This window comes from Macaca thibetana, chromosome 12 (genome assembly GCF_024542745.1).
Source record: "Macaca thibetana thibetana isolate TM-01 chromosome 12, ASM2454274v1, whole genome shotgun sequence".
In the NCBI taxonomy this organism is placed as follows: Eukaryota; Metazoa; Chordata; class Mammalia; order Primates; family Cercopithecidae; genus Macaca; species Macaca thibetana.
This window is the reverse complement of record NC_065589.1, coordinates 6,869,345-6,892,362: the sequence shown is the minus strand read 5'-3', so window position 1 is coordinate 6,892,362 and position 23,018 is coordinate 6,869,345. Positions and strand designations below refer to the sequence as shown.

The 23,018-nt window shown below is 47.7% G+C and overlaps 1 protein-coding gene across 5 annotated transcripts in view; it reads left to right on the top strand.

Moving 5' to 3' along the window:
- Positions 1–23,018, top strand: part of AGAP1 (ArfGAP with GTPase domain, ankyrin repeat and PH domain 1) — a 469,017-nt gene that overhangs the window by 77,111 nt on the left and 368,888 nt on the right. For all 5 annotated transcript variants that reach the window (XM_050751653.1, XM_050751648.1, XM_050751651.1 and 2 more), the window contains exon 6: positions 2,363–2,497. In XM_050751653.1, the coding sequence (XP_050607610.1) occupies positions 2,363–2,497 (135 nt within the window). The remainder of the gene's footprint in view (positions 1–2,362; positions 2,498–23,018) is intronic.

Genomic DNA, 23,018 nt, shown 5'->3' with positions numbered 1-23,018 from the left:
CTCTTTCTGGGCAGTAGCTAAGGACTGCACGAATGTTCGTAATTGGACAAGATGGGAATGAATGAGGTAATCATCTGATGTTTGTTAAACAGGTTCTGTTTTAAAGACTTGCAAATTAAATGGATTTGAGGGAGAAGCAGGATCTGTAAAAAGCTACGGAGTTAAAAGTGGAATGAAAATGAGACAGGTATAGAACCGAAATGCGAGTGCAGAAGCCGGTTTCCATGCAGTGGGAGAGATTCCCATGGTGTACCTTTGAAGCGGAAAGTTGACAGAAACCGAGTGAGCCACTGAGGACGGAGGGGCTGCGGGATCGCTGGGCCGCAGGTCAGGGTCTCGTGGAAGCTGAGTGGATGCCACGTGGCCTGTGTTTTCAAAATTATCCTAGAACATTGAAACATCATAGACTTTTAACTTCTTTCTACAATTAAAAAGAAATGTTTATACTTAAAAAAAAACTTTATTTTCTTAAATGTTGTGAAATGCAAGTGAGATTTACTAATCAGCAGGACAAGAAGGCAGGACGAGGTGCCCTTTGACCGTATCTCTGGAACGGGGGTGCAGCCTGTGGAGGCTGTAGTGGCAATTGTCAGAGGAAGAACCCTTAACTACAGAATTCAGTTGCCTTCTGGTAACGGAGAAACGTCAGCCCAAACCTGTTTCATAGGGCTGAGAAAATAACATGAGAAAACGGAAAAGGAAAAACTGAATACATTCCTTAGGACATCACGTTTTAAATATACTTTAGAAAGTGGAGTTGCCAAATGCCCTTCCTCTACAAAAATAAAATGTCAAAGGTGGTCGCTCTGCAGTATAACTTTGCTACTATTTCTTTGGCTGGTAGAGAAATCCTGTTGGTGGATTTTTGTTTAAAGAGTTGTTTATTGTTTTCTTTGGCGTAAGAGCCTTCAAGCCCTATGAAAAAGATTCAAGTTAGGAAACTGTCTCTGAAGGCTGGGCACAGTGGCTCACACCTGTAATCCCAGCACTTTGGGAGGCTCAGGCGGGTGGATCATTTGAGGCCAGGAGTTTGACACCAGCCTGGCCAACATGGTGAAACCCTGTGTCTACTAAAAATACAAAAAATTAGCTGGGCGTGGTGGTGGGTACCTGTAATCTCAGCTACTTGGGAGCCTGAGGCAGGAGAATCACTTGAAACCAGGAGGCAGAGGTTGCAGTGAGCCAGATCACGCCACTGTACTCCAGTCTGGGCGACAGAGTGAGACTCCATCTTATAAAAAAAAAGAAAGAAAGAAAGAAAAAGAAAACCGTCTGTGAAAAGTCCTCTCTCTGCCCTAAGCCTCGTGGCTGTTCACATTCCAGCTCCTCATTTCTGTGTTCCATGTGCCACTGTAACTCAGTAGTAACAGAATGAATGGGGCGGGTCTGAGGGTGGGGAATCCTGGCAGCTGAACTTAAAAAAAAAAATGGCTTAGTTTCTTTTTTAGGAAACGGGTGCCAACATCCCTGCAGCTGCTCAAACGCCCCCATGTGCACACATGACTTAGATTGGGTGGATTCAGGTCACCTGTGACCCTGAGGAGGTCCATCAAAACCTCAGGGGACTCGCTGCTCCCCTCTCCGCACACCTCCCTCACCCCCTAGGCCTCACCCCTGCAGTATCTCCCTCATATCCACCAGCTGCCCTGCCGCCCTCTGCCTCAGGCACTCTGCCCCAGGCAGTGGCTGCTGCACCCACCTGCTGCAGGTGAGGGTTCCCTGATCCCTTTAGCAAGGGCTGTAAAACCCAGACTCACCCAAGCCTCCTGACCTCCTTCCCGGCATCACTCACAGTGTGGCCATCTTACATTCAGAACCATTCATCACCTTCGTCTTTATTTTCTGCTTGCCTCTCTGGCCAGCTAGAATGTCTGTTTAATTCACTGGGGTGTCCCTGTGCATAGAACAGGAACAGACCCCAGTGCTCAGTGAGCATTTATTCAATGGGTCATTGGACAAGCGACCACGCCTGGAAGAAGAATGCCGGTGTCGGGAATATGCTTAGCCACCTGCGTGGTGCACAGAAGGGGACCTGCACATAGGGACTGTGTGTGTGGTTTTTCCTTCTTTCTGAAGTATGTGTCCTCTAGACCCACATTTAAGTCTTGTTGCTTCTTTCTGAACATTATAAAATTTTAGTTTCAGAAGCTCTCCTGCAAAACACATTTCTACTAATGAATAACTTTCTCTGGTGTTTGAGTCTGTTATTTGGGAGGCAAACTACGCTCTACAAACTCCAGATTCATAGACTAATAACATTTCTGTTGAGTAAGGTACTGGTTTTCTGCGACGTGGGGAGTGTGGGAAGTAGTCGGAGCTGTCATTGTCACCGTGCCGTTACTGTTTTGGTCTTCTGTTCCAGATGCCATAAGTTCTACTAACCCGAGGGTCATCGATGACGCCAGGGCGAGGAAGCTCTCCAACGACCTGAAACGGTGCACGTACTACGAGACGTGTGCTACCTACGGGCTGAACGTGGAGAGGGTCTTCCAGGACGGTAAATGCGCACGGCTGGGAATTTACTTTCAGTTCACGATACAGGAGGCAGTTCAAGAAACCAGTCCTGCCTGCACTTGTGCACGTGGGTGGCGGAAATACGTCATTGATGGGTGGGCGTTAGTATCGAGAGCACTCCATTCCAGAGGCGACTCTCAGGTATGTTTCGGATATAAAGTGCCGTGTTCAGAAGAGACGACAAGACGTGGCTTGAGAACAGCCTGGTGTTGGGTCTGCGTGTCACTTATGGGGCCTTTTTGTATACAGGATAGAACATTTCTTGAGCTGTTGTTCATCCACGGGCTCCGTAAAACTTGTTTGTGAGCCATTTCTTTATTGTCATTGCCCATGCTTAATCCAATCGCGTCCTTTAAAGCAGTTTCAATATTTGATATCGGGCTTTGAGGAGAGAACTGAAAGGAGGAGAGAGAGTATCAAGTTTGGACTTGCCCACCAAAATGTAACAACATGGCACGGTGGGACTCACAGCCGCGAGTGAGGACCAGCCTTTTGGAATTGTTTTCAGGTGATTTTATTCATTATTGATCATCTGCCTTCAGGAACGGCCACAGATCAGACAGACAATCCTCCTAGAAGAGCTGAGGTTCTGCCAGGGGGTCAGATACTGGCGGATGATGGTAGCTCCAGACGTCGGCTATGAGAGAGGAGCCTGTGGAGATGCGTGGAGTGGGTGGGGGAGGTGGCGTCACCCTGGGGATAGGAAGGTCTGGGGTGAATAAAGACTGATACTTCTAAATCCAGTCTTTTCACCCTGGGGGCTTGGGAGAGGCCTGGTGTTCTGGCAGAGGGTCGCACTGCTGGCGGGAGTGGTGGACGTCACTTGTAGGTCCTCTCCCCTTCTGGTTTAAATCCATGGGGGCCGAGCCACCTGTGCCCCTGCTCTGGTGCCGAGGGGATTGTTGGGGGCAGAGCAGGGCAGCCACGCTGGGGCTCTCCGGAGAGTGCCAGAGCCGCTCGGAGCTGGGAGGAGATGGAGGACTCGCCGCGCCCTGACCCCGAAGACCAGCTATGAAAGCAGTGACTACGGGACTGTTTCGGGACCTCCTCCAAATGGGGCAACCTGTGTTGTTCTTTTAAATGTTTCAATTAGTCTGCAGATGCCGTTGTAGAGATTCTGTACGTTTACTGTTCAACTCAGTTTCAAAGATGCCATCAGTTCCGTCAGTTCTCAGACATTACGTTTTCTTTCCTGTAGCAGTGAGGTTCCTTTTCTGAGCCGCCGTCTCTTCCCGCGCATCTCTGCCTCTCAGATACTCAGCTGCACTTCAGCACGTTGGTCCTAGTTAGTCCTTCACGGCTTCAACGTTTCTTCTCGCCTTTTCCAGTGCCAGTGCTGAAGAAGCGCAGGGTTCCCCTGAGAGGCAGCACGAAGTCGCCGGGGGCCCACAGCCCCTTCTTCCCTCCACTCACGTTTATTCCGGGCACCTCGTGCCGCCTCTGTTGGGAGAACGTCCTGTGGGGAGCAAACCTCATGTCAAGCCGTGCCGGTGAACGTTGGTGAGATGTTAGTAAGACTTGGAAGAACTGTGCAGGGAGGCCCTTGGAGCTCTTCCGAGAGGTGAACCCTCACGGAACAAGGTCACTGTCGGCCACCGCGCTGCTGAGGCCCCGTGAATGTTGAAGTAAAGCATTGTAGATGAAGCGTCCCCGGGCCCATGCATGAGGCCAGCTGCCTGTTTTCATAAATAGACTTTTCTTCTTTTTTTTAGACAGAGTCTCGCTCTGCCACCCAGGCTGGAGTGCAGGGGTGTGATCGGCTCACTGCAACCTCCACTTCCCAGGTTCGGGCAATTCTTGTGCCTCAGCCTCCCCAGTAGCTGGGATTACAGGCACTCGCCACCACACCTGGCTAATGTTTTATATTTTAGTAGAGACGGGATTTTCACCATGTTGCCCAAGTTAGTCTCAAACTCCTGAGTTCAGGCAGTCCACCGACCTTGGCCTCCCAGAGTGCTAGGATTATAGGCATGAGCCACTGCGCCTGGCTGTAAATAGACTTTTGGTGACACAGAGCCACGCTTGGTGTCGATGGGCTGCAGCGGGTTTGGGCTGTTCTCCAGCTGTGACAGCAGAGATGAGGGTCTTTGCGGCCCGCAGAGCCCAGAATATTTCCTCTCTGGCCCGTGCAGAGAGCCTGCCAGTCCCCGATGCAGGATATCAGGGACTCAGTTGTCTGGGTAAGTTGAGTCTGCACAGTGACTCCTTTGCTTTTGTATTTATCATGGTTAACATACATGAGTTTTCCATAAATTGATGAACGTTCCTTATAAAAATAATGTTATCAGTTAACGAATGCTGGAGGATGTCAGGATGATGGTGCCTTCCTGCCAAACAGCCTATCTTCGGCCATTCTGGCTGCTCTAACAAGACCCAGTGGCTTACACAACAGACTTTTGTTTTTCCCAGTTATGGAGGATGGGAGTCCAGGGCCAGGTGCTGGTGGGTGTGGTGCCTGCCGAGGGCCATCCTCCTGGTGGGCTGTGTGCTCACATAGTGGAGAACAGAGGACATGAGCCCTCACCTGTCCCTTCCCATAAAGGCGCTTAACCCATCACAGGGCTCCACCCTTGTGATCAGTCACCTGGCAGAGGCCCCACTTTCCCCCTGAGGGTCGGGATTTCAGGGTAAGAATTTGGGTTGAGTTCCATACCATACCCAGCACGTTCGAGTCTGAGGACAGGCAGCCACCTCTGTGTTGGAAGTGTTTCATTTTCGTCAAGTTGGGGGCTTGGCAGGAGGAGAATAAGGACTGATATTTCTAAATATTTTTATTTAAAAATATTTAGATAAAGCGTTTCCGTTGCCGTGACAGCTCATGTCACACCTCCCCAGGTAGTGCTGTGACGAGTGTCTGTGTTCATAGGCACAGGAGATTTCCATTCCGGTTTCGTGTTTTAGAAATAATACATTCTCTGCCGGGCACGGTGACTCACACCTGTAATCCCAGCACTTTGGGAGGCCAAGGCAGGCAGATCACCTGAAATCAGGAGTTTGAGACCAGCCTGGCTAACATGGTGAAACCCCGCTTCTAGTAATAATACAAAAAAATTAGCTGGGTGTGATGGCATGCACCTGTAATCCCACCTACTGAGGAAGCTGAGGCAGGAGAATCACATGAACCCCAGAGGTGGAGGTTGCAGTGAGCTGAGATTGTGCCATTGTACTCCAGCTTGGGCAACAAGAACAAAACTCCATCTCAAAAAGAAAAAAAGACATAATACATTCTCATTAAGTATTCAGATTTTGGCCAAGTGTGACGACTCACGCCTGTAATCCCAGCAGTTTGGGAGGCCGAGGCAGGTGGATCACCTGAGGCCAGGAGTTTGAGAGCAGCCTGGACAGCATGGCGAAACCCCATCTCTTCTAAAATTACAAAACATTAGCTGGGTGTGGTGGCGAGTGCCTGTAATCCCAGCTACTCAGGAGGCTGAAGCAGGAGAATTGCTTGAATCTGGGAAGCGGAGGTTGCAATGAGCCGAGATCGCACCACTGCACTCCAGCCTGGGTGACAGAGCGAGACACTGTCTCAAAGAAAAAAAAAGTATTCGAATTTTATGAAATCTGAAAAGCAAATACCTGTGATGCTGCAACTACTGTGACTGTTGCGATTTTTTTGTGCTTCAAATATTTTCATATGAAGATACATTTTAAAAATCAGGGTTACTCTGCATATTTTATATAGTAGTTGGTATATGGTTTCTTATATATATTTTTTCACTTAAATCACAAGCACTCTCATTGTTAGTGATAAAAGTAGTTGCTGAGGAAGAGCTTTATTTAGTACTTAGCAATCCCTAACAATAACAGAGTAAAAATCCTCAAGGAAAGTCAAACATTGTAAGATTTATATAATGTTGAAGAAATTGTGGCTTAGAGAAATGACATAGCTTGACCCAAAGGGACACAGCCTGTACTGGATCCCCCGTCTTGGGACCTGAGAGCCGCAACTTAACCACAACACTGGAACATTTTGTCATTAAAATGGAAGCAAGTCAGGTCCTGGGGCGTCATAGAACCCCAGCTCTGCCCACAGGTCTGGGGAGGGCCTGGCAGGGTATGCACCCAGCCAGCAGGGCCCCTGCCCGCTCTGCCCACAGGTCTGGGGAGGGCTTTGCAGGGGACACACCCAGCCAGCAGGGCCCCTGCCCACTCGCAGACTCAGTTTATTCAGCTATCTCGATGACTCTCTGGCTTCTTTTTTGCCCTAGGGCTTACTTTGTTTATTTGCTTTTTATACCGATATATGGTAGAAAGAAAACATGAAGGAAAAGCGTGTAATTTCTACATAATGTTCGGCTTGTAAATAAAAGAAAAACCAATCCAGCTGCTTCCGTTGCCCTGCGGAGTCTGTGTTCCTGATTGGCTCTGTACTGAGGTTCATTTAAAAGGCCAGGGACCTTATTCTTTGCTTCTTCAACATTTGACTTAGTGTCTTGTAACAAAAGGACATTGTAAAAATTAATGAAGAAACATTGCATTCACTTTCCTGTTCACTTGTGTAGTCCTGTTTACTTTGCTTTCATTCATGGAGTTGCCAGATGGCTACTAGCAAGTGGCTTTAGGTATTGGGAAGCAGGCTAGCAAGCTGGTTCATCCATCCAGTCACTCGTTCGTCTGAGCACCAGCTTCCCACCCACTGTGCATCTGGTCGGTGGCTAGAGGCAGATTCTGAAGCGTGGGCAGGGTCCCCTTCTCCATGAAGTTAAGGTCCGCTAGGGAGCATAAACATCAAACAGTCACCCAGAAACATGACCTTGTGTCTTGCCCAGGGGTGGAGAAGAAGTGTGGCAGCCCAGGCCTTTTTCTGGGGGTCCTTCCCAGCAGCCTGGGAGCGTCTTCGCTCCTGCTCGCAGGCGAGATCGTGTGGTTTGCGGGGCAGGCGGGATCGTGTGGCTCGCGGGGCGGGGCGGGATCGTGTGGCTCGCGGGGCGGGGCGGGATCGTGTGGCTCGCGGGGCGGGGCGGGATCGTGTGGCTCGCGGGGCGGGGCGGGATCGTGTGGCTCGCGGGGCGGGGCGGGATCGTGTGGCTCGCGGGGCGGGGCGGGATCGTGTGGCTCGCGGGGCGGGGCGAGATCGTGTGGCTCGCGGGGCGGGGCGGGATCGTGTGGCTCGCGGGGCGGGCGGGATCGTGTGGCTCGCGGGGCGGGGCGGGATCGTGTGGCTCGCGGGGCGGGGCGGGATCGTGTGGCTGGCGGGGCGGGATCGTATGGCTTGCGGGGCAGGGCGAGATCGTGTGGCTTGCGGGGCAGGGTGAGCTGGTTCCACAAGATGGTTTCCGCTTGACCTGGGCAAGTGAGCCGGACGTGGGCCACGGGTAGCCAACTGTTTGGATTCTCAGCAGAGCCCTGGGGGAGGGAGACACTGGGGGCTGGGGCGGGCTGGACGTGTGGACTTGGCAACTGGGGACTGCAGGTCCGTCTGTGGGGGCTGCACAGGGCTCCCGTTCCTAGATCGCCCCACAGCCAGCGGCTCTGCACCTGTCAGATTCTGCGTGGCTCTGTTTGCCTCTTGCCACATCTGGGAAATTACCTATATACAAGTTTTTCTGTTCTTAAGGTTAAAATGGTGGTTTCAGTGTTTGGCATTAAATTTTTTGAAAGTCCCTGTTCATTTGTTCTCCTAGGGCCTGGATACATGAACATGAAGGATTATGGAAAAATAAAGTTCATTCCCTGTAGACATTGTTTCTCTGGTCCTGCGATTCCTTCCTTCCTCCCTCCCTCCCTTCCTGCGTCCCTCCCTCCCTTCCTCCCTCCCTTCCTTCCTCCCTTCCTTCCTTTTTCAGGCAGCGTCTCTGTCACTCAGGTTGGAGTGCAGTGGCACGATCTAGGCTCACTGCAACCTCTACCTCCTGGTTTCAAGCAGCTCTCCTGCCTCAGATTCCTGAGTAGCTGGGATTACAGGCATATACCATTATGCCCAGCTAGTTGTTTGTATATTTAGTAGAGACTGGTTTTTGCCATGTTGGCTAGGCTGGTCTTGATATCCTGGCCTCAAGTCAAGTGGTCCTCTGGCCTCGGCCTTCCAAAGTGCTGGGATTACAGGCATGACCCACTGCGCCCAGCTTGCGAGTCTTCTTTAAAGAGACCTTTCTCCCACGTCATATGAAGAACTAGCTTGAGTGGCGGCAAGCAGCTCTTCCGGACAGACAGAGTGCGTGTCCGACATGGGACTGTAGTCAGGTCTCCGGAAGTTCAGGAAGGGTGTAGTGTTGGTGATGGGATTTCTCAGCTTACGTGCTGAAAGGTCACCTAAAATAGTTATAACTTAGGGACAAAAGTAAATCCTCCTTTCAGAAGGCCAAGTCATGTATGCTCAAGGTGGTAGCAAGCCGTGTATAGGTAGCGACAGGGCCCTTTTGAGCATGACACGTGCACCTTGGAAGGAAGAGAGCAGAGATCAGGCTCTGCCTGCATGTTCTTGGATGGTGCATTCAGCACTGTCGTTCCCTGCAGTTAGGTTTTGGAGAGCGTCAGTTTTAGTCTGTCTTCAGATGCGTTTGAGTTTCTTGTCTTCCTGAGTGGCGTGTTAGGAGCTTTCTCTGCTGCGGGTGGCAGTGCCATAGAGGGACACAGGGGCCTGTGTCGTGGCATCTTTTCAGTCGGGGAGACAGGATCAGGGTGTTTTTGTTTGACATTTTAGAGCCAATGCACCCCAACTTTTATTGGGCATAGTTTCTGACTTAAATTATGGTGTCCTTGTGGTAGCTGTATGGCATGTGGGATTTTAAAGGCCCCTCATACCTACAGAAAGAGGGGTTTCCCCTTCATGTACGATCAGGAGTACAACCTGATAGTGGTACAAGAATTGTTTTCATTTCTTCTTCTCCAAACAGCTTGGTGCCCTTTCTCCCTTCACTCCCCCTCTCCTAGAATGAGCTGGTAAAGATGTGTCTGAGTGGTCCACAGTGTGGTTTTATGCGTGGATTGTTTATTTGCCTCCCAGCATGTTTTGTATACAGTAGGGGTCTCCAGTCAGGCCGCACAGGAGGTGAGCAGCTGGCAAACGAGCATTACTCCCTGAGCTCTGCCTCCTGTCGCATCAGCGGCAGCATTAGATCCTGGGAGCACGAGCCCTGTTGTGAACTGCGCATGCCTGGGATCTAGGTTACACGCTTCTTATGAGAATCTAATGCCTGATGATCTGAGGTGGAACAGTTTCATCCCAAAACCATCCCCATCCCCCACCTGCCCCCCAACCCCTGATCCTTGGAAAAGTTGTCTTCCATGAAACCCGTACTTGGTGCCAAAAAGGTTGGGGACTGCTGGTATATAGAATTTAATATTCTTGCATGCATCTTCTGAACCTTCTAGTCAGTGGTTAAATCCCAATTCAAAGCATCACATTATATGTATGATCTGTGCTGTGCTAGGGCGTGCTCCCCACCAAAACATCAGCCTCTTCTTAACCTTGTATTCATACGACCGTAGGAAAACCTACATGCAGAACTTTGACTCTGGTAATAGTTGTTAGACCCGGTCAAGATCATGTCAAAGAGGTAAGTTACAAATTATCATCTCTCTGCTTAACTGTCTCCAGGGCCAGTTTGGTGATCTCACATAGGAGACTTCTGTCCTAGAACAGACCTGCATTATTGTGGAGGGAGGGACAGTGGGGTCTAGGTGTATGGGAAAGCTGGGCAGTGGCGCTGGAAGGGCTCTGTGTGCCAGGTGCTAGCATGGCCACAGCCTGTGGCTTATTAGGGATTCCTCTGATTCCCTGCTGTGTACATCATCCTGGTGGATGGGTATTTATCTGGCAGAGTAGTTCCTGGTCTAGGCAGATCTATGTTAGTCCTTTGACCTCATTGCCCCAGGTTTTTTATGTTTGTGTTGCAATTAACATTCTGGAAAGCACTTTTACAGAAGCCATTCCATGTGTCTTTTGTCTCTTCTCAGTAACAGCTCACCTGGGCATGTCCAACCCATGCCGAGAGCCCGAGCTGGGAGAGGTTGCGTGATTTTACCAAGGTTGTGCGGCGAGTCAGGGAACCTCGGTGTGCTCTTGATGCTTTGCTTCCAGAGATTGAAATCCTAGTGTACAAAGAACCCACCTCATATTAAATGTCTGCAGCTGCCTGGTCCTAATGACAGGAGTGTCCACAACCAGGGGAGCTGTATTAATGAGCCCGTCGGTGCCACCTAATTGCGTGCGCCAGAGCGTCGGTGAATGTACTCAGGCTTCTGGGCCTTTTCTCCTGAGTCCTCCATCATCTTGGACCGTTGCGTTTTGCTTACACCGCAGTCTTTGTGCTGTTAAAGGATATATCCATTAGGCCTATTCCGTTCTTTCCTGAAACCAGCTTCATTTTCATTGTCGGGGTGGCCGGTTTTATGATTTGTTTTTGTTGCTATTTTTTTTCCCTCCTTTATTATGTTAGAGATTAGATTGGAACTTGTGTGTGTGTGTGTGTGTGTGTGTGTGTGTGTGCAGGCATGTGTGTGTGTCAGCGAGGGAATACTTCAAAAAATAAGATTTTTTACACTTGAAAGCATGCCCTGTATATGTGTACATTAGGCACTTGATATATGTTGAAAAGGTGAATTAATGGGTCATTAATTGTCCATTTTTTAATCACTTGTAATGACTAATAATTATGTAACAATTTAACGGCTTATGCTGTAGGATAGTGGATCTCATTAGGCCCAGTTACAGCTGGGACTACATTGCTGGAAATGCTTCCTTCCCAGAGGCACATGGTGCAGCTGGTGTCAGGCCGGGCCAGCATTTCCCGTTTCTACCTGTGGTCTTGGCTGTGCACCTGTACTCATCACTGCGCCCCTCTCCACACCCCCACCCCCTCCACACATTGAAAGTCTAATTCCAAGACTTCCTGGGGCAGATGGTGGTTGGCGTGTATTAGGATAATATGAAAGAGGTTCGGCTGCTTAAATTACACTTCATTAAGGGGGTTCATATTTTAACAGTTTCTGAGAACAAAGATGACACGAAGAAAGTGACTTCCGTAAGGCTCTGGCAGCACTTATGCGGCACCAATACAAATGGGGGTTGGATGATCAAGTCACGTAAGACGTGTTGTTTTTGTTTTGTTTTGTTTTGTTTTGAGACAGTGTCTCACTGTGTCACACAAGCTGGAGTGCAGGGACACAATCTAGGTTCACTGCAACCTCTGCCTTCTGGGCTCAAGCCATCCTCCCACGGCAGCCTCCCAAGTAGCTGGGATGACAGGTGTGTGCCACCACACCCAGCTAGTTTTTGCATGTTTAGTGGAAATGGGGTTTTGCCATGTTGCCCAGGCTAGTCTCAAACTCCTGAACTCAAAGCGATCCGACTGCCTCAGCCTCCCAAAGTGCTGGGATTACAGGCGTGAGTCATGGCACCCGGCCATAGAAGGGGGTTTGATGCTAGTTTGGGAGCCGTTCTGGCGTCATTAGCCCTAGGGTCATTGATGTCACTCGCCAGCAGCTTCTAATGTAGGGCCATTCGGTGCATGTCAGACTCTGCAGATTGTCTCCAGATGTCTCCAGAAGAGCCACATCTGGCCGGCCTAGTAGCTTATCTCCCAGCGAATGGGGGAGTGCCGACCTGCCATTGACTATAAGGAGACTTGATTCAGCCTGTTGGTGGGGGCGCACATGTAAGGAAGAAGCCTTTGTGGGTTTGTGTGGGTCTTTCTCTTATGCCATATCCCTGGTTTATATTTGGATGGGAAAATCTGTACATGTTTGATAGTGATCATTTTTATGAAACATGACATTGCCAACTCCTTTCTTCGTAATGCTTTTTCAAATTCAGTTGTTAACCAAAGAAGCTCTTTCTACAACGGGGTTAAATTATAAACTGAAATAGCAAATTAATACCAAAACTAAAATAAAGCTTTTTGTATAATAAACCGTACATTCAGAGGTTTAAAAAATCCAACAAAATGAAAAATACTTTTGAGTTATTATTTTTAGAAAAAAATTAGTTTGGATTGAAAAATTCTTACCCTCATGAAGCTATAAAAGCACATGTTTTACTGATGAATGAAGCTTCTGGCACATCAGCTGAGACAAAAATCTTCCATACTGACTCAATAAATACAAATATAGAAGATGGGCTGGGCGCAGAGGCTCATAGCTGTAATCTCAGCACGTTGGGAGGCTGAGGCAGGCGGATTACCTGAGGTCAGCAGTTTGAGACCAGCCTGGCCAACATGTCGAAACCCCCGTCTCTAAAACTACAAAAATTAGCCGGGCATGGTGCCGCACGCCTGTAATCCCAGCTACTCAGGAGGCTGAGGCAGGAGAATCTCTTGAACCCAGGAGGCGGAGGTTGCAGTGAGCTGAGATCACGCCACTGCACTCCAGCCTGGGCGACAGAGTGAGCCTCCGTCTCAAAAAGACAAAACCAAAAACAAAATAAATACAAATGTGTAAGATAGAATTCATTACGAAACTACACCAACCATTTTCAGAACTAATTTGAGAATGTGCTTGAGGTGATGATCCTTAAATCATCCAAGTGTTTTTGAATATCATTTCAGTGATGTCATCTTAGCAATAGGAAATCAGCTCGCTTCTTGTTTGCAGTTGCCCCTTCTTTTTATTATTATTTCTTAATGGAGACAGGATCTCGCTCTGTCACACAGGCTGGAGTACAGTGATGCCCTCATAGCTCACTGCAGTTTCAGACTCTTGGGCTCAAGCAGTCCTCCTGCCTCAGCCTCCTGAGTAGCTAGCACTGCTGGTGCATGCCACTATGCCCAGCTCATTTTTCAAAATTTTTGTAGAGATGGGGGTCTCGATATATTGCCAAATCTAGTCTCTGGCTCCTGGTCTCAAGTGATCCTCCTGTCTCAGCCTTCTAAAGTGTGATGGGGTTATAGGCGTTAGCCACCACTCCCAGCAGCCCCGCTTTTAAAGGATTCTCTCTCAGTCTGTCCCTTGATTTGCTTAACACCAGCCATTTAATATGAAAATGTTTAGGTGGGGGAGGGAATATCTTAATTGTCATTGTGCTCCGTACTCCACAGATTGCACCTGCTGGCCTTAACAATGTGGGGTCAAGTATGAAACATAAAGTGACACCAAAGGAACCAATAAGGAAAGGAATTTTGATTCAAAGATAACAGGAAGAAATTATCTTAAAATCTTAAGGTTGATATTACAAACAACGAGAGACAATAAATACATTGTTATTTAGTAGTGTTGTAAAATATTGTGTTAATAGAGCCTGTGATCTCTTAAGTCTGGGATTTTTCCTGCTGTGCTTCTCTTACTGGAAACGTTAAGTGTGCACAGATATGCTCATATGTGTGCAGAGAAATGCCTGAATTAACTCTCACACTGCCAACATTAGATCATTAAACACACTATTAGGAAAGTTCTCTATTTTGATTTTCATGTTAAGACTCATCTCTTTTGCTCATAGAATTAATTTTATCAATGACATAGAAAATGGTTATTTGAATACTTTTCTGCACTGCGGTATCATAGCTGTGTTTTGCCCCAGGACTTCTCTCTAATGACTTTAGCCAGCTTGAATTAGCGTGATGTATCATTAATGCATACAAATGGCTTTTATTTTTGTTCATAATCTGTTCATAATGCCACGGCATTCTGCTCTTTCTAATGTTTTTAAAATGATTAAGTAGTGATGTACTTTTTGACCTAGTTAACCCTCCACGGAATCGCTGATCAAAAGAATAAGAGAATATTACTTAACTAGGCTAGTCAGAAGTTGTTACAATCCGTAGCTGATGTTTTCCAGTTATTTTGAAGTTTTTTATAATTTTTTTCCTTAGAGAGTATGGACATAGGCTGGACACACAGTAGCTCACACCTGTAATCCCAGCACTTTGGGAGGCCAAGGTGGGTGGATCACTTGAGGTCGGGAGTTTGAGACCGGCCTGGCCAACATGGTGAAACCCTGTCTCTACTAAAAACAAAAAATTAGCCGGGTGTGGTGGTGCGCGCCTGTAATCCCAGCTACTCGGGAGGCTGAGGCAGGAGAATTGCCTGAACCTGGGAGGTAGAGGTTGCAGTGAGCCAAGATTGTGCCATTGCACTCCAGCCTGGGGGACGAGCAAAACTCCGTCTCAAAAAAAAAAAAAAAAAATGTGCAGAGAATATGGACATAGCCATATGGTCCTTTTTCCTAAGTAGACTTCACTCATAGGGGAGCTACCCTCAAACCACTGGGTTAGCAGCACTGAATTTGTTCACTTCATGGCAGATGAGGAAAAGTAATCCTTTTTAAGTCGTGAAGTTCTTTAACCTCAGAAAGGGTGGCTTTGTCTCGTGGACTTTGATATTTTTTGCATGGTCCTTGTAGGATGAGCCTGGCCAGGCACTGGCTCCAAGAGGATGTGAAGAATTGGAGCAGATCAGGGGCATCCTTGAAGGTTGGGCTCTGGAATCCGGGGTGAGTCTGTGTATTGAATGTGAAACCGCTGGAAGCATTGTGACGAGGAGAGTGATGCACTGACAGCCTTGTCAGTCTTCCCTGATGCAAGCAAAAGTCAGCTGTGAAGAGTGGATTTCAACCTTGTTTTTCTTAGAGAAAAATAGGCCAGATGCAATGGCTCACACCTGTAATCCCAGCACTTTGGTAGGCCGAGGCAGGTGGATCCCCCGAGGTCAGGAGTTCAGGTCCAGCCCGGCCAACATGGAGAAACCCTGTCTCTACTAAAAATACAAAAAAAAAATTTAGCTGAGCATGGTAGCGGGCACCTGTAATCCCAGCTGCTCAGGAGGCTAAGGCAGGAGGATTGCTTGAACCCAGGAGGCAGAGGTTGTGGTGAGCTGAGATTGCAGCGCTGCACTCCAGCCTGGGAGACAGAGTTGAGACTCCATCTCAAAAAAAAAGGAAAAATAGATTGTAAAACCTTCAGTGAGTACATTGGATTTTGTGAAATTTGCCAAAGAGAAGAAAGATCATTTTTAAAGGATATAAAATATGGAAATAAAACCAGTCACAACACTGCCACCCAGGGGCAATGATTGTTAAGGCTCGGTGGGTGGGGTTGTGTGTGTGTGTGTGTGCACGTGTGTGCGTGTGTGCCTGCCGTGTTTGAAAAAGATGGACTGTCACGCGTTGTGAGACTTTATAGCGTACTCTCACATACACGAGGAGCATCCCTAACCCGAAAATCCAAACTCTAAAACTGATAATGCTCCAAAATCTGAAACGTTTTGAGTGCAGACGTGCCACACAAGTGCTCACGGAGAATTTCGGATTCCAGGTTTTCAGTTTAGGGATGCTCAGTCTGCAGATATTCTGCAAATACTCCAAAATCAAAAAAATAAAACAAAAAAACTGAAATTCGAAACACCCTGGTTTCCCAGCATTTTGGATAAGAGATCCCCAACCTGTGAATACTTTTCCTACCCTGTGGTTACTGATTTTGCACGGCATTTCCGTGAGCAAACAGAACAGCGTTTGGATCCAGTCTCCAGTTAGACATTCAGTTGGGTTTTTACCCCTCTGTATTTCATTTTGATCAGTGCTTCCACGCATGGTTCTCTTTACTGAAAGCTGTGTCTTTGTCCTTCCTAATTTCCCCTAGGATACATCTCTGGAAGTGAGACTGTGCGTCCACGGCTTGCTGAGTGTTAGGGCTTTCAATCCTCAGTGTTGACTTGCCTTCTAGGAGGCCCATCCTAATTCAGGGTTCTCCAGCAGCTGCCCTTTTTCTATACCTGGCCCCACTGGGAATATTCATTTTGAAAACCTCTATCAGTTTCTACACAGAAAAAAATCAAGTATTATTTCATGTAAGTCACCCCCAAATAAGCAAATAAGTCCACGTCCTGTCATCAGTTTTGTTAACTGATTTTGCACCTGTCCTAGCTAGGAGCGTCCGTGAGATGGGGGCATCTGGGAGCGTCCGTGGGATGGGGGCATCTGGGAGAGTCCGTGGGATGGGGGCGTCTGGGAGCGTCCGTGGGATGGGGGCGTCTGGGAGTGTCTGTGGGATGGTGGCATCTGGGAGTGTCTGTGGGATGGGGGCATCTGGGAGTGTCCGTGGGATGGTGGCATCTGGGAGCGTCCGTGGGATGGGGGCATCTGGGAGCGTCCGTGGCAGCTGCTTTGCTTTCCGCATGGGTGGCAGTCTCATGCTGCCCCCACAGGCCCGGCCCCTCCAGTGGGAACATGTGCCTGCGCTTCTTAGTCAAACATAGAGTTAATCAGCAGCAGTCCAGCCTAAAAAGAGAAGCCGAACACTGTTTGGGGGCTCATCGACTTGCTGCTGCGTGGTCAGTCCTGGTGCTGTGAGTGCAGCCAAGTGGACTGTACCACGTGTTCTCTTCTCCCTGGCTGAGCACTCGCTTCCCCCCTAAATGTTCAGCGGCATTTTGGCTTGTACATGTCTACTTCTGCAGGAGAGGCTGTGACTCGTCCCCAGCCAACCGTATTCCAAGTACAGCCATAGTTCAGAGTGACTGTTTATGGTCTGTGAATTCTGGAGTTTCAGAAAACTCCCTCATTTAACTGTGTGTGTAAACTGTAAGAAAAAATACTGAACACCAACATAGTCATCTGGATACGAGGAAATACTCCCATGCCCGCACCGAGATTTCATTATTCAATGAAAATTCCAAGGTAGCGCTTACATTTCTGGCCTGACCTCTAGATGTGTAGAATTTCAGAGCTGGAAGGACGGAGACCCCACCTAGCGCGACCCTTCCCCTCACAGGTGGACAGGACCGGTCTTGTCAGAGTGTTCAGTAGCAAGGCAGCTGCTAGAAATTAGGTCTGTATATTTTGGCTGCACAGTTTTTTTCTTGTTTTATGAATGTGATACTTAGAAGCCATTGGCTACATTTAAAAACTTGGTAGTGAGCTAAAATAAAATTCTCCTTTAAGTTATTATTTTTAATAAAATTTAAGCCATTTTAACACAGGGTGCTTGGTTTAAATGCAGTACGATAATCAACACATCGATTATTTTTTATAAGCTAACTAATAAAAACTCATTCACACAGAGCGTTTTCTGCGTGCAGCAGAACATGGGGGTAACAGGACGTTGGATCTGTGACAAGGTCTGAGCTAGAAGGACCATATGGCCCATGAAGTACAGTGTATGCATTCAAGTGCTGTTGTAATTTAGTAAACCGCCACTAGGGGGCATTGAAAGCGCTTCTAAGGATTATTCTCGCGCATATTTTTTCCTTTTGGTGTCACCATGGAGAACACAGATGTAATAAAACACACTGGTTTAAGAGACCATTTAGACCTGTAATAAGATACACTCCATAAAGCGTGTGAAGTTACTGGATCAGCAGCACATGAGTGCAGAAGTAAAAAAGTTTCATTCATTGGAATGAGGAGGAGAACAAAATTAAAAAGATGAAATTTTATATTCTGTGGTTAAAGAATTCTACATTCTGTGGTTATATATTCTGTGATTTTGCCCTGCATGTAACTTTACAGAAGAATCAAAGAAAAGTTGGCCAAAGATACAAAGGGTTTTTTTGGTTTTTTTTTGTTTGTTTTGTTTTGTTTTGAGAAGGAGTCTGGCTCTGTCGCCCAGGCTGGAGTGCAGTGGTGCAATCTGGACTCACTGCAACCTCTGCCTCTCAGGTTCAAGCAGTTCTCCTGCCTCAGCCTCCCAAGTATCTTGGACTCCAGGCACCCACACCATCATGCCCGGCTCATTTCTGTATTTTTAGTAGAAACAGGGTTACACCATGTTGGCCAGGCTGGTTTCCAGCTCCTGGCCTCAACCATTCCACTCACCTCTGCCTCCCGCAGTGCTGGAATTACAGGTGAGCCAACGTGCCTGGGCAGAGTCTTCTAGTTTCTTGAAGGTTTTTTCTTTTCCTTCTTAGTTTTTCTCACCCTTAGATAGAGGGCTGTTCCTTGCCAGTTTTCCTTTATTTTTTTACTGTTTTCACCCTTTGTTTTCTCTCACTAGATAAGGTTCATTAGAATTTGAGAAATTGTAGCATCTCAGATCAGAACATTTTTAATTTCTGTATTTGTAAAATGGTACTAATTGTATTTTCAATACCTCAAATGAGAAATACATCCAATCACAAACTCAGTATTCTTCAAACATTTTCTCTATCAGTATATGTACAAATTGAGTGTCTAGAATTTATAAAGATTTTGGAGAATTTTACTACTTTCAGTATATAGAATAGTGAACATTTGGCAGAAAGTCATGAGAAAAGTAAGTGAAAGTGGGCATTTCCTCAGAACGGAGTGTCACATTGCCTTTAGAAGGGTAACTTTCTCAAAGTAGTCTTTTAGTGCCAAAGGACAATGTTTTACCATCCTCTAAAAATTAGGGCATTCTATGGGAAGCCAGTGGGTAGAGCTGTGGCCCCACGTTCAGGAGGTGCAGTCGAATCAGTAAACTCGGGCGGCATCCAAGGATGTGCACGGTGCCAGGCGCATTCACAGAACCTGCCTGCAGGTGGGCACGGCTTTGTAGAGAGGCACAGCCACCGTGGGATGAAGCCGGCTCCTAGCACCGTGAGCGGTTGACAGGCTTGTCAGGGAGATAGGGGTCACCATGTGGTCCAGGCCCCAGTTCGGCCAGCGCTGCAGCTTCCTCTGTCTGATTCATCGAGTTCCGAGATGCATTTCTTACAGAAAAAGAAGCACCTGCTGCCGAAATGCAGTTTGAAAAGCGCTCATCTCAGAAATAAGATTCCTGATGACCTTAGCAGATATCCCAGTAATTATACCAACTGTATTAAAGATCCCAGTGACTCGAGTAATTCACAATAAATGAGTGAAAAGTATTCAACTGCATTAGAAATGGCCAGCCTAGGACAGTTTTCCCAGATACTTTGTTTCCCTAGGTATTTTCCCTCTTCTGGGCTCTTGGTGCCTGTCCCCGGTAGCTCCGTCACACAGTCCTATTGCTGCTGCCTTGGGGTCCAGGCGTGTCTTTTGTCCCCCAGTGCCTGGCATGGTGCCCTCCAGGAGCACTCCTAGGATTGGTGGCAGGTCATGCAGTCACTGCTCACCTGCACACAGAGCTGGGTCTGTCTCTTCAACCCACAAGAGCCAGGACGTGCCTGGGCTGCTGAGCGGGGTGTGCCCAAGTCTTTCTGCTTGGAGTTTTCTTTTTCCTCTAATGGCAAGGTTTGTGTGATCTTCACCCTTTTACAGAAAATTGTTGGCATTGCATCATTGGCTTATGCTACTAACTAATATTTTAAAGAATTGGAGTTTTGCGAGAGAGATGGTGACAAGCCTCACTTGGGCCTTTGGTTTCTGTCCTCCTTCCTAAGCAGGCCCTTTGCCCAAATGGTTGTTAAACGCAAACAGTTAGTTGTTTCGTTCGTGTTGTTGCGTGAGATAAGTTGGGATGCTTTTGAAGAAATTTAATGACATTCAAAGGAAATCCTTCCAACACAGTATACAATTAATTGCTGTAAAATATCGTCAAAATGTCAGGGAGGCAGTGAAGAAAAACAAAAGCAGGGCCTAAAGGGCATCTCCAGGTGCCGCCTCTCACCCGGTCGTGGATCATGGGGGAGGCACAGACGACGTGCAGAGGCAGCCTGGCTTGTGTCGGCTGAGTTCTGCCCTGGCACAGGGGAGGACATGGCCCTCAGCTGCCAAGGAGCATCCAGTTCTTTCCACGGACTTTGGTTTTCCAGAGTTACACTTCACACCCATTTCTACTAAGATACACAGTTATGTATGTTTCATATATTAGCAAGTGTATCTCATATCTTCTCAATATTTACATACATTTAAACATGTTTTTGTGATTAAAATAACTTGTTTGTAAAAATACAGGAAACTATAAGAAAGCCAGTAAAAATCACCTGTAATCCCACCTGCTAGTAATAACTAATATATATATATACATTTTTTTTCTAACTTTTCTTTTTGAGACAGAGCCTCACGCTGTCACCCAGGCTGTACTGCAGTGGTGCAATCTTGGCTCATGGCAACGGCAGCCTCCCAGGCTCAAGTGGTTCTCAAGCCGGGACTCCGGAGGGCTCCTGCATCCCATGACGGGTATTCAGCCAATCATAAAATCTCCTCAAGCTGCGCCACCACGCCCGGCAAATTTTTGTATTTTCAGTAGAGACTGGGTTTCATCATGTTGCCCAGGCTGGTCTTGATCTCCTGACCTCAGTTAATCCACCTGCCTCGGCCTCCCAAAGTGCTGGGATTACACGCATGAGCCACCATGCCCAGCCAGTAACTAATATTTAATTGTAAATGCCCCTTAGTTTTCAATACTACTTAAGTAAACTTGGGACTCTCTTTTAAATAATTTGCTTTAATAAAGCCTGACACTATTTACCATGTTATTTAATTTCCTCTGGAACCCATGTCTTGATGACACCATAGCATTTTTTTCCCTGCTGGCATCTGCTGGCCGTGGATGGACATCCCCAGAGGCAGCCATGTGCTGTTCAGTCCTTCTCTGGGTCCGTTCTGTGCATGTTTTTTGAGTGCCTACTGGGTAGCAGGAGTGGCTGCCTCTTGTTCAGGAGCTTTTGTTGAACTCACAGCAGCTTAGACTCTGGGCATTTAGCCCAGGCACAGCCAGCTGTGACATTCCTGGGTCTGACCAGAGCACCCCGGTCATGGGAAGACAGGAGCTGGTGCATGGCAGCACTCCCAGATGGGTGCCCCAACTCCCTGCTGTGTGGGGGGGATGTCAGCCTGTCAGGACCCCCTCTCCTGCGTCCCTGGTCACCCGTGGACTGTGCAGTTCAAAACTGGCTTCCAGGTAGATTTTGCCATGAGAAGTCACCAGTAGCCAGAGGGTGACAGGAGTCCATCCCTTTGATAAGTAGATGTCTCATTGGAAATAATGGAACTGATATTAAATAAAAGCATTTGATGAAAATTGCCAGGGACTGGATAGGCTCATTGAGTCCCCTTTTTGCTGGCAAATGATAAAGCTGAGCTGGATTTTATAAAGATCCACTCCTAAACCTGTGATGAGTGTTCACCCAATCATAAAATCTACAGTAGAAGATTTAAATAGAAGCTTCAATTGAAGGACAGGCTTAGAACACTCAGAATCATTTCAGACTTTTATTTAAACTACTTAGAAAAGCTGGTGGATTTTGAGAAAAAAAAATTGCCTTTGGTGGATTATCACAGTCAGTGCTAGGATAATTAGGCTCGAAATGACCGATTCCAAAGCTTCAGGAATGTCCGATCCCTGTACCGAGATGGTGTGGTGGCGGGAAGATGGGTTCCCAAAAGATATGTTCCAATCCCTGGAATTGATGCATGTTATATTTTGTGTCCAGAATATAAAGGGTCTTTGCAGATGTGATGAAGAATCTTGAATACATTCTGGTCAGGCCCTGAAAGCAGTTGCATGTATTCTTATAATAGGGAGGGAGAAGGGTCCACGTGGAGCAAAGGAGTTGGAAGATGCTGCCTGGATGTTGGGACTGACATGGCCCAGGAGTGCGGCAGCCACAGGTGCTGGGAGGCCCACAGATCACTGCTCTCCTAGAGCCTCTGGGTCCAGCGTGGCCCCCAGCACCTTGCTGTCAGCCAAGTGATGGCGATTTCGGACTTTGGCCTCCAGAAATTTGAGGAAATTAAGTTTCTGTTGGGCCACTGGGTTCGTGGGAACTTGTTAGAGTAGCTGCGGGAAGCTAAGGCAGATGGTCAGAGGCAGGCCGGCTCCAGAGGGCTTCTGCTGGGGAGCACGTCTCCAGGCTGTGCCGTAGGTGCAGAAGGTTCAGGTGCACCTGAGGAGCCTCGGGGCTGCTCTGGGGCTCCCACCACACGTGGGCACAGCTGGGAGCAGGGCACCGCCAGGAATCCACAGACCTGCCACACGACACAGCCAGGGTGACCTAAGGCATGTGTGGCATGCAAAGATGACGGGTGTGGCTTTTCAACTGGAGACATGGTGGTCTCTGGCTCATGGAACAGGTGGCCGCGTGTTCACGTGACTTCAGAGCTCCATCTGCCCTGTCGGGTGTTCCCCGAAGACTCATCCCCGCCTGAAGAGGCTTAGAGCCTGGGAAGCTGAAGCGAGCAGGAGAGGCTGTGACTGCTGGCTCCTCTCCGGCCATTGTGGTGGGCCCCCATCTGCATCAGTTTCATCTTATGCAGCCAGGGGCTCCCTGCTTCCTTCTTCCCACCCACTCACTCCTTACCTCCCCATCTTCCCAGCACTCCTGTCTCTCCCCAGCGTTAGATACGAGTTCTGAATTTCTCTTCAAAGAATCAGTATGTCGTTTTAGCCTTATGATACTGCATATTTTAATCATTCATCCTTTTTACTTGTTTCGAGACCTGTGACAAAAAATTCAGATGGAATTACATTAACAATTCTGTTTAGAAAATAGAAGTAAATGCAACGTTCCAGAACTGAGATGTTTCTTTTTTCTTTCCTTTTCTTTTTTTTTTTTTTTTTTTTTTTTTTTTTTTTTTTTTTTTGAGATGGAGTCTTTCGCTCTGTTGCCCAGGCTGGAGTGCAGTGGCGTGACCTTGGCTCACTGCAACCTCCACCTCCCAGGTTCAAGCGATTCTCCTGCCTCAGCTTCCCAAGTAGCTGAGATTATGTTAATTGACCAACCACCACGCCTGGCTAATTTTTGTA